This window comes from Kogia breviceps, chromosome 2 (genome assembly GCF_026419965.1).
Source record: "Kogia breviceps isolate mKogBre1 chromosome 2, mKogBre1 haplotype 1, whole genome shotgun sequence".
Lineage (NCBI taxonomy): Eukaryota > Metazoa > Chordata > Mammalia > Artiodactyla > Physeteridae > Kogia > Kogia breviceps.
The window spans coordinates 154,887,263-154,898,852 of NC_081311.1; the positions used below are offsets into that span (position 1 = coordinate 154,887,263).

The window sequence follows — 11,590 nt, forward strand, 5'->3', positions numbered from 1 at the left end:
TGGCTATCAAATAATTTTTCAGAGGTAATATGGTTATATATCTATGTCCTCTAGGGATCGTTCAGAAACACTTTGACTTTATATGTGGTAATTGTACACAATTCTGGTTTCCCCTGTACCCCTCATTGCTCAAATAGATGCATTTGTTTGTAAAACAAGAAACCTAAACATCCAACTGCATGGTATTGTCTAGGAACTTTAAAGTCTTATTATGGCTTCTGCATTTTTTTGGTTATTTATTTTCCTTTCAATCCTTTTTCTTTGTCTATCAAAGGCTTTAGCAAGACTTTCCTGTGCCTTTAAGACAGAAAACCAAACCCGCCAGGTGGTATGTGACCTTGGAAACCCAATGAAGGCTGGAACTCAAGTAAGATATTTTAATTAAACGGATTTTTTTTCTTTTATAGAGAATAGCATATTTTTCTGTGGGTTTGTCCATAGTAATTTTTTTATAAGCACTTCAAAATAGTATCTAAACTGGCTTTGATTTAGAATGTAATGATTATCAGAGTTTAGTTTTGATTAAGATACTAAAGGAATGGGTTGTGTTATTACCTGTACTCAGTAAGCTGCCGTTCACCTTCAATTTGGTAAATGGATGAGAACATGGTTGAAACTAAGGACTGAGATTGTAACTTTGATATTTTAAACTAACACTTTAATGCATCCTCAAAGCTACTCTGACAAATACCAAGACTGTCATTCTTAAGTGAGTTAGAATGATCTCATTAACTTGCAACCTATATGGTCATCCCAATAGGATCAAAGAGCACAGTGGTTGGATCAGGCTCCCCTTCAGGGGGTGGAGAAGGGAGCCCAGGAGCTTGAGAAGAAGTACTCAGTGTGTTGCTTCCCAAATCCTCTAAAAAGGAAACAAAAATATACCTTGTAGAATTCCTATTATCAAGGAAAAAAAAAAACCCAGCAGTATATTTGATGTTACCTTTTCAATAGAATTTAATTTAATAAGCACATATTGGTAATTTGAAGATCTATGATAATATGGGGCTGAATATTCCATATCTACCCATATAAACAACATCTCTCTTATTAGATGTTGTTTAAGGGTACAGACTTGCAAGTGCAAGTCTAGAGCTGTAATATGCAGCATAGTAATGATAGATAACAGTAACGTATTATAATCATCAAACTTGCAAGAGACTAGGTCTTAATAATTCCAACCAGAAAAAAGAAATGATAATTATGTAATGTGACAGAGGTGCAATTATTGCCAAGTGGCAATCATATAACAGTGTATAAATGTATCAAATCAGCCTTAAATTTACAGTGTTATATGTCAAATATATTTCAATAAAAATAAATATTTCATATTTCTTTAAATATATTTTCCATTAAAAGTCATTATTATTTCTAGATATAAGGTCTCTTAGGGAAAAGGGCTTGAACAAAGTACCCAGAGTTGCATTTTTTCACATGTATTTAACACAGTGTTTTAACTACAATGTTTCATTAACAAGTGAACATACTTTTTATTTTCTTATATTCTCGTTCTCTCTAGCTTTCTCACTCACTGCTCACTCAGTATAGATAATTCCAGGTTGATTCTTGTGGCCGGCTTCAAGCTTTGTAAAGTGGGAGGCAGTTTCACAAGGTCCCCTAGAAGGGCCATTTTTAGATGTCATTTATGTGACCCCCCAAGAAGGCTGCTTTCCCTTACCTTGTAGCTCAGTTTTTTCTTTAAAATAACAATTTTCCTCCTGCAGAAGTAAAGATGTTTGTTATTGATGGAGTTGTGGGTGACGTGGAGAAATTCTGCTTCTCGCCCTACATCTGTCCTTTTTAGCCAAGTTCTCTCACTCTTGTAAGCCATCTGTTTCTTCCTTCCTGCTCCATTAACACAAGTTCATGTGTTAGCTTCCTGTCACCAAATTATTGTGCATAACTATATGTGCTGTCATTGTTATATAGATTATTGTGCATAACTATATTCGGTCAACAAGCAATCCCTCTTGCATTTTTCAGAAAGTTAATATTAGTTAATATAATAAGGAGATAATTAGTTAATATTATAAGGAGATATAATTATGATTAATCATTGTTAAACAGGCTCCATTATGGATTGGCCCAAGTATCTGAAATGATAGAGATTTGACAGAAGATCAGACTTAATTACCTTTGCTAGAGTACTTTCAGTTTTTATTGTAAGTTCAGAGAAACCCTATTCTTTTCTCTTTGGACGCTGGATTTGGAATTTCACTAATTTGACACTGTCCTAACTAACATTGCCATCTTTCCCTCCTCCTTCAGCTCCTAGCTGGTCTTCGTTTCAGTGTGCACCAGCAATCAGAGATGGATACTTCCGTGAAATTTGACTTACAAATCCAAAGGTATGAAAACAACTTTTTTCCGTTTATAATAACTATGGAGGAAATATTATTTGTTATAAATATATTATGCAATATACTTAAATATTCTGGAATAGGGTAGACTAAAATTTTAGTACTTAATTATAGCATTTTAAAATCAATATTTACACCATAAGAATAATTTATGTTGCTTTTGAGTTTGTAAAACAAAACTAAAAGTTAAATAAAAATCATCTTTTTGGAATTAAATGCTAATGAAAATAATTATTTTGATTTGTAGTTTATCATTTCTTTACTGCTTTTAATTTGTTTACTTTTAGTTTCACTGCATTTGCCTCTGTATGCTATTGATGACGATTATGCTCAAGTCAGTCCTAAACATATTTTTTTCTTTTTCAGCTCCAATCTTTTTGACAAAGTAAGCCCGGTTGTATCTTACAAAGTTGACCTTGCTGTTTTAGCTGCTGTTGAGATAAGAGGGTCAGTATGATTACCCAGTTGAGTATCTCATTCTCATGATTTAAACTACTTTAAAAGTAGTTACTTCTTAAAAGTAAGTCCTAGGGCCCCTTTTGGATAGTAGACACTCCATGTTTTGGTGTCTTTTTTTTTTGCCTCTCACTGTTGTGGCCTCTCCCATTGCGGAGCACAGGCTCCGGACGCGCAGGCTCAGCGGCCATGGCTCATGGGCCCAGCTGCTCCGCGGTATGTGGGATCTTCCTGGACCGGGGCACGAACCCGCGTCCCCTGCATCGGCAGGCGGACTCTCAACCACTGCGCCACCAGGGAGGCCCTTTGGTGTCGTTTTACTAGAGCTGTAGCTTCTGTAGAAAGAAGGTCCTGGGTGTATTCCAAAGCCCCAAATATTTATATGATAATCCTTTGGAAATAAACCAGACATGGCAAAAGTGGCACAAAATAAATTTATTGAACTTTTATGCAAAAGTTCACCTGTTGGGCTTCCCTGGTGGCGCAGTGGTTGAGAGTCCGCCTGCTGATGCAGGGGACGCAGGTTTGTGCCCCAGTCCGGGAAGATCCCACATGCTGCGGAGCGGCTGGGCCCGTGAGCCATGGCCTCTGAGCCTGCGCGTCCGGAGCCTGTGCTCTGCAACAGGAGACACCGTGACAGTGAGAGGCCCGCGTACCACCAAAAAAAAAAAAAAAGAAGTTCACCTGTTATCAATTCACCTGTTACATTAGATTCAATAAAGAGTAGTTTGTATGTCCATCTGTGCATGTACACATACAAGTATAGTTTTTGTTTTGTCTGTTAAATGTATGGTGTGGTTTTTTTAAAATTAACTCTGATTTTATTCATTTGGACACTAGGTACTTTTGAAAATGAACTGACCATATCATTTTGATATTCATGGTAGGTTTTCTTTGGTCATTGTTTAGAGTCTCAAGTCCTGATCATATCTTTCTTCCGATTCCAAATTGGGAGCACAAGGAGAACCCTGAGACTGAAGAAGACGTTGGGCCAGTTGTTCAGCATATCTACGAGGTTTGCAGCTGTTGGATTTAACTGATACCTGGTAGAGAGCCAGCAAAGAGAGGAATAGATAGGCTCTTTTCAAAAAACAAGCCTATTTAACTTTTATGTAAACTCTGCATAGTTTAAGTATGCACCAGAGATTTCTTTGAATTTTTTTCCCCTCTTCTTAAGTTCATTTTTATTAGACAAGTAGCTTCCAGTAGTAAAAGAAAGCTGTTTATACAAATTGTTGTTTAAAACCAATTAGTAAAAGAAATAATAAAAATTAACTTAAAAGTAATATTTTATTATTATTATTTTAATAATAAAACCAGTTAGTTCTACTTGAATAAAAAGAATAGGTCACAGGTGGGAGAGAGGGTGATGCAAGAGGGAAGAGATATGGGAACATATGTATATGTATAACTGATTCAGTTTGTTGTAAAGGAAAAACTAACACACTATTGTAAAACAATTATACTCCAATAAAGATGTTAAAAAAAAAAAAAAATAGGTCACTGAGTAAAATTTTGGTTCTGTAGGAAGAAAATTTTCTAGGCCAGTTACCAGTAACTTTTTCACATTTTCCTCTTTTGTTTATATATTCATCCTGACTTATACTGCCCTACGCAGAGGCAGATGTTGAGTTTGATTCTTTTGCATAATAATGATCATGTTGTAATATTAGAGTAACTATGGATACTGTTATTCAAACTGTTATTCAAATCCTGTTGCTTAATGATTCCTAAAGTTGCTGTAGGCGAAGGATTATAGAATAGATTTTTGCCCTAAATATTTACATTTCCTTCTCCTCATTAGCTGAGAAATAATGGTCCGAGTTCATTCAGCAAGGCAATGCTAAATCTTCAGTGGCCTTACAAATATAACAATAACACTTTGTTGTACATCCTTCAATATGATATTGATGGGCCAATGAACTGCACTTCAGATATGGAGATCAACCCTTTGAGAATTAAGGTGATGTACTTAATAGCAACTATTTATTATGATGATATTTTATTGCTTTTCTTTCTAAATCTATAAAAGAAATGCATGAAATAAACAATTGTTTTAATAATAAATCTATTTTGAGAAAATATTTTAGTTCATAACCCGTACACTATGAATTAAATTGTTCATTTGTGTAATGAGTAAGGATGAATTCTGTAAAGTCCTAGTAAACCATTTATTTATGTAGTGTTTAGTGAGCCTCTGGAGATACTTTGTGGTTTTTTTTGGCTGTGTCTCGCAGCTTGCGGGTTCTTAGTTCCCTGACCAGGGATTGAACCCACACTCTCAGCAGTGAAAGCGTGGAGTCCTAACCACTGGACCTCCAGGGAATTCCCATCCAGAGATAGTCTTTTTTTTTTTTTTTCTTTGCGGTACACAGGCCTCTCACTGTTGTGGCCTCTCGCGTTGCGGAGCAAGGACTCTGGACGCGCAGGCTCAGCGGCCACGGCTCACGGGCCCAGCCGCTCCGCGGCATGTGGGATCCTCCCGGACCTGGGCAGGAACCCATGTTCCCTGCATCGGCAGGCGGACTCCCAACCACTGAGCCACCAGGGAAGCCCCGGAGATATTCTTAAGTGACCTAATTTGACTTTGGTTTTATCGCAGAGTGGTTTATCCACATGTAATATGTGTCAAGGGTGTTTGGATGTTGAAATTTTTGTCTTTGGGATAAGATATAACGTTTTACTCTTGGCTCTTTTGACTTGACCTAGAAAAATGTCATTTTATGGAATTCTATTTGGATATAGTCTTCTCCATCCTAGCACATATGTTTGGATAAGAAGCTATTCACAGTTTGGAGTAAGGAAAGTTAAGAAAACAAAACAAAAAATGTATACTCATGACTGACATACATCACAGATGTACACTGTGAAATTTCAAGCTGTTTCTAAGTATTTTATTAGTTTCCCCTCTAGCTATGCAAGGGGAGAAAATGATGGCTAGGTAGAGGTAATTTTTTTCCCTCATATTAAGGACTCTAAACTTTATTTCCTTTGCTTAGTTTTAGCCGTATATTAAGTGGTGAATTTTCTGTCATACCAAATTTTTAGTCACTATATTTTAATCACGTATAACAGTTTATGCCAAAATGTTAGTGCAAAATATTTTCCATTGTTATTTACCACAAGTTTATTTATGTAATCCTAGATCTCAAATATGCAAACAACTGAAAAGAATGACACAATTGGTGGGCAAGGTGACCGGAACCATCTCATCACTAAGCGGGATCTCACCCTCAGTGAAGGAGATGTGCACACTTTGGTAAGTGGCATTTCAACAACAAGCACTTTAAATATTTTTAAATATGTGATTATAGAACTGATGCCAAAGAACATTTCAAAAGTAACAACAGCTGTGCTGGAAAGAACTCCATATATTTTTATACCATTCACTCCTCTTACTTTCCTTGTTCCTAACTGAATTAATGCCACATTTTCTTCAAATGGTCTGTCTTTATAGATTACTAATAAAAATATTTTATGTTCTAACTTATTTCTCTGACTGCACTCCTTTAACTGACCTCTTTCTCGGTCTCACCCTAATCTTTGAAGCTTATGTTCAGTATTGCAGAAAAAAACAGAAGGGCTCAACAGAAATATAAGAATAATTAGCATTATGATCAACTTTTGTTGAGTCAGCCTATCTAATGACTATAATCTTATAAAGAGGTGTGTCACTTAGGTTTTTAAAATTTAACAGATCTGCAAACCATCAACTAACAGAGAACCTGGTATAGTATTTATGTTCATTAGTGATCACCAGTTACTTTCACATCTCCAGATTCCATGGTTCTTCTTAGTTCTCATTCAGTTCAACTGCACAGTGACTTTTTGGCACAATTAATCACTTCCTCCTTTGTGAAACACTCCTCTCTCACTTCTCGGGCACTACTCTCTTGTTTGTCCACCTACCACAACTGGCTACTTTGTCTTAATCTCCATTTCCAGACCTTTAAGCTCAGGGCTTCCAGACCTTCCAGGGCTCAGATCTCAGAGTTCTTGTCTGCTCCACCTATGGTCATTCATTAGATCTGTGCAGTCCAGTGTTGTAGACACCAGCCACATTTCAAGTGTTCAGTAACCACATGTAGCTAGTGGCTACCACTTTGGGAAGCACAGGTATCTCCACACTAATGATTTCTGTCATTGTAGAAGGTTCTATCTGACAGTGCCATATGAGATGATCTTAATCATTCATATGGCTGGTAAGTACCATTTCCATGTAGATGACTTTGATTGATATTTCCAACCCGATCCTCTGCATTGAACTTCAGACTCCATTATCCTCTGGAACTCCTCTTAAATATTTAATAGGAATCTTAAACTTAATTCTAAGAACATATCCTTGAGTTTTCTCAACTCTGATCTTTCTATGGTGTTCCTCATTTTAGTAAATATCAACTCTGTTCTCTGTCCCAAACTTTGGCATGGTTCTTGACTCTCCTCTTTCTCTCAAACTTCATAATCCTACATATCAGCAAATTCTATCATTATCTACTTTCAAAATAGCCAGAATGTGGCCCTTTCTTGCCGTCTCTACCACTGCCACGACCTAACCTAGACCACCTTCCTCTCTCACTTGAACTATTGCCAAACCTCCAGTTGGACTCCATATTTCTGCCCCTGTCACCACGACAGTCTATTTGCCACATAGAAGCCATAATGATCCTTTTAAAAGTAGGTCAGGTCATGTCACTCCAGTGTCTTCCTGTCTAACTCAGAGAGAAAACCAGAGCCTGCAAAGCCTTCAAGCCCAACAGGTCACAAGCCTTTTTTTAAAGGCTATTGCCTTTAAAAAGAAAAATTTTTTTTTGTCGTCATCCTCATTGGAGTGAAGTAGCATCTCATTGTAGTTTTATTTGGATTTCCCTAATGACTAATGATGCTGAGCATCTTTTCATTTGTATATCTTCTTTCGAAAAATCTCTATTCAAACCTTTTGCCCATATTTAAATTGGGTCGTTTGCCTTTTGTTGTTGAGTCATGAGGCGTTCTTTATATATTCTGTATACTACCCTTATCAGAGCTGTTACTGCACATATTTTCTCTCATTCTGAAGTTGTCTTTTTTACTTTCTTGATAGTATTTGTTGATGGAAAAAACTTTTGAATTTAAAGAAGTCCAGATTTCTTTTCTCAAGTCTATCTCTTCTTGTGTTGCTTATATTTTTACTGTCATATTTTAAAAACCATTGCCTAACCCAAAGCCCTGGAGATTTACACACAAGTTTTCTGTTTTTCTAAGTTTTTTTTAATTTTAATTTTAAAAAATATTTATTTATTTATTTGGCTAGGCCGGGTCTTAGTTGTGCATGCGGGATCTTCGTTGCCACGTGCAGGATCTTCATTGCTGCATGCAGGATCTTTTAGTTGTGCCATATGGGATCTTTAGTTGTGGCATGCGGGTTCTAGTTCCCTGACGAGAGATCAAACCCCAGGCCCCCTGCGTTGGGAGCATGGAGTCTTAACTACTGGACCACCAGGGAAGTCCCTGGTTTTCTAAGTTTTATACTTTTAGCTCTTACTTTTATATCTCTGATCCATATACAGTTAATTTTTTTTTGTGTGTGTGTGGTACACGGGCCTCTCCCGTTGCGGAGCACAGGCTCCGGACGCGCAGGCTTAGCGGCCATGGCTCACGGGCCCAGCCTCTCCGCGGCATGTGGGATCTTCCCGGACCGGGGCACGAACCCGTATCCCCTGCATCGGCAGGTGGATTCTCAACCACTGCGCCACCAGGGAAGTCCCTAGAGTTAATTTTTGTATATGGTGTGAAGTAGAGGCCCAGATTCATTCTTTTGCATGTGGTTTTCTAGTTCTCCGTGCATCATTTGTTGGAAAGACCTGTCTCTTCCCTTTAAGTGGTCTTGGCTCCCTTGTTGAGAATGAATTGACTGTGAATGTATGGGTTTATTTCTGGACTCTCAATTCTATTCCACTGATCTATACATGCATCCTAATTTTTTTGATTGTTGTCCTTCTGCAGTAAGTTTTGAAATTGGGGAGTGTGAGCCCTGCAGTGTTTTCATCTTTTTCAAGATTGTTTTGGCTACTTGGGGTTCCTGGCAATTCCATATGAATTTTAGGATTAGCTTGTCCATTTCTACAAAAATGGTAGTTGGAATTTTTTTTTGGAATTTTGATAGCAGTTTTATTGGATCTGTCTATCATTTTGGTAATATTGCCATCTTTTTTTTTTTTTTTTGCGGTACGCAGGCCTCTCACCGTTGTGGCCTCTCCCATTGCGGAGCACAGGCTCCGGACGCGCAGGCTCAGTGGACATGGCTCACGGGCCTAGCCGCTCTGCGGAATGTGGGATCTTGCTGGACCGGGGCACGAACCCGTGTCCCCTGCATTGGCAGGTGGACTCTCAACCACTGCGCCACCAGGGAAGCCCAATATTGGCATCTTAATATTAAGTCTTTCAGTCCTTGAACATGAGCTGTCTTCTGTTTATTTAGGTCTTCTTTAATTTCTTTCAAAAATATTTTGTAGTTTTCAGTGCACAAGTCGTGCACTTCCTTAGTTACGTATTTTATTCTTGTTAAATGCTATTTAAAATAGAATTGTTTTTTTTAAATTTCATTTTCATAGCTAATGTATAGAAAAACAATTCATATTTGTATACTGATCTTGTATTTTATACCTTTCCTGTACTTGTTTATTAGCTTTAATAGTTTTATTGTGGATTCTTTAAAGTTTTCTGTAAATAAGATTCTATCATCTTTGAATAGAGGTAGCTTTACTTCTTTCTTTCCAATTTGGATACCGTTTATTTAATTTTTTTCTTGCTTAATTGCACTGGCTAGAACCTTCTGAAGAATGTAGAATAGAAATGTCATGAGTGGGCACTGTTGTTCAGTTCCTGATCTTAGGGGAAAAGCATCCATTCTTTCACCAGTAAGTATGATGTTAGCTGTGGGCTTTTCATAGATGCCCTTTATCAGGTCAAGGGGGTTCGCTTCTATTCCTGTTCATCAACTGGAGGTGTCACTTACTGGATAACACTGTTGTGAGGTATATGCATATGACATGTCTAATGCATTTTGACCAGCATGTAGAAGGTGGTGAATATTTATTACTTTTGACTGTCTGCCTTCAGGTTACTGATAAAAACACTCATGCCACTTGATTTCTACAGGTCTGATGTGGAATAGCTATTAAAGATTCACTCTGTTTCTTTTTCTTTTCCACAGGCATATTGTGATCTGATTTTCATGTCTTACTAAAATTACCATGCTCTGGGTTTGCCTAAAGAATGTTGAGTTCTAGCTATAACAATAAATATTTTAATATTGTAGCACTTATCCTTCCATAACAAATCACATTAAAACCAACCCCTTCATAACAAGAAGCATTCATAGATTCAACTATTAGCCTGCTCATTTTAAACGTCACTGCTGTTAAGGCAAAAGAATCTAGATCATCTCTTTAGCCTTCACATAAAACAAATCAATTGTCTACTTTTCATATGTTGAAGAGATGATAGAATGATCTTTTCTTTTAAGTAAGTAATTTTTTGGCAGGGTTGTGGAATTGCTGAATGCTTGAAGATTGTATGCCAGGTGGGGCGACTAGACAGAGGAAAGAGTGCAATCCTGTATGTAAAGTCTCTACTGTGGACTGAGACCTTTATGAATGTAAGTGGGCAGATGCAGCATTCAGCGAACTTATCCATTTTTTCGAAGAAATAAAAAAGGCCTGACATATAGAAAATCATTTTATTGTTATTCCCATATAGAAGGAAAACCAGAATCATTCATATTCTCTGAAGTCGTCTGCTTCATTTAATGTCATAGAGTTTCCTTATAAGAACCTTCCAATTGAGGACATCTTCAACTCCACATTAGTAAGTCATTGATTTGGGGAAATGGAATAAATGCACTCAGTTCAATACCATAGATATTTTTATTTTATTTTAAATAATGGTAGTTAATTATTTTGATAATTTAAAGTAACTTGAGTTATTTGAATGGATTATAACCCAGTATAAACTAGTTTAATATTACTATTTTCCTCCCCCATCCCAGAATTATTAAAGGTAGACCTTTTACTTTAGCATCTTGTCCTATGTAAGATACTTAACATCACTAAATTTCATGAGGGAAAATTTTGGGAATTTCTCCCCACAGAGTTGGAAAGTTGGAAATTAACTGCAGTAAGTGAGGGCATTTTATAAATCTTTAATCTGAGGATTAAAATGGGACCAACACATCATAAACTGGGTTGGATTATTTAAAAATCATTTCAGAGTCAGTCAGAGGTTAACCTGTTGAGAGTTTCATGTGTGTGTGTGTGTGTGTGTGTGTGTGTGTGTGTTGTTATTGATACAAAATGTGTAATCATAAATTATCATGTACTAGAAAAGAAAATGTTAGTAACATTGACATAAAATATAGTAGACATTGAGATATTTGTTGAATGATTCAGTGAACTATTTTTAAAACTCAAGAACTTTTTCCCCCAACAGGTTACCACTAATGTCACCTGGGGCATTCAGCCAGCACCCATGCCTGTACCTGTGTGGGTGATCATTTTAGCAGTTCTAGCAGGATTGTTGTTACTGGCTGTTTTGGTATTTGTAATGTACAGGGTAAGTGATGGACTTAGGAGGAGAGGGAGGGAGGGGAAGCAGAAGAAAAGGAGAAGGGAGGGAGCAAAAGAAGGGAGGGAAAGAAGAAAGGGACCTTTAATGATGATGCATGATGAACACTCCTTATCATTTGAAGGAAGAAAAATTCAACTAAGTGCCATTTAAATTTTCTTGGTCATAATATG

At 37.1% G+C, this 11,590-nt stretch overlaps 1 protein-coding gene across 2 annotated transcripts in view; it reads left to right on the top strand.

Annotated features, from left to right (window-relative positions):
• Nucleotides 1-11,590, top strand: part of ITGAV (integrin subunit alpha V) — an 88,719-nt gene that overhangs the window by 73,251 nt on the left and 3,878 nt on the right. For both annotated transcript variants that reach the window (XM_059055229.2, XM_059055230.2), the window contains exons 21-29: nt 275-367; nt 2,269-2,348; nt 2,727-2,807; nt 3,726-3,831; nt 4,621-4,779; nt 5,962-6,075; nt 10,339-10,452; nt 10,554-10,661; nt 11,283-11,405. In XM_059055229.2, the coding sequence (XP_058911212.1) occupies nt 275-367; nt 2,269-2,348; nt 2,727-2,807; nt 3,726-3,831; nt 4,621-4,779; nt 5,962-6,075; nt 10,339-10,452; nt 10,554-10,661; nt 11,283-11,405 (978 nt within the window). The remainder of the gene's footprint in view (nt 1-274; nt 368-2,268; nt 2,349-2,726; nt 2,808-3,725; nt 3,832-4,620; nt 4,780-5,961; nt 6,076-10,338; nt 10,453-10,553; nt 10,662-11,282; nt 11,406-11,590) is intronic.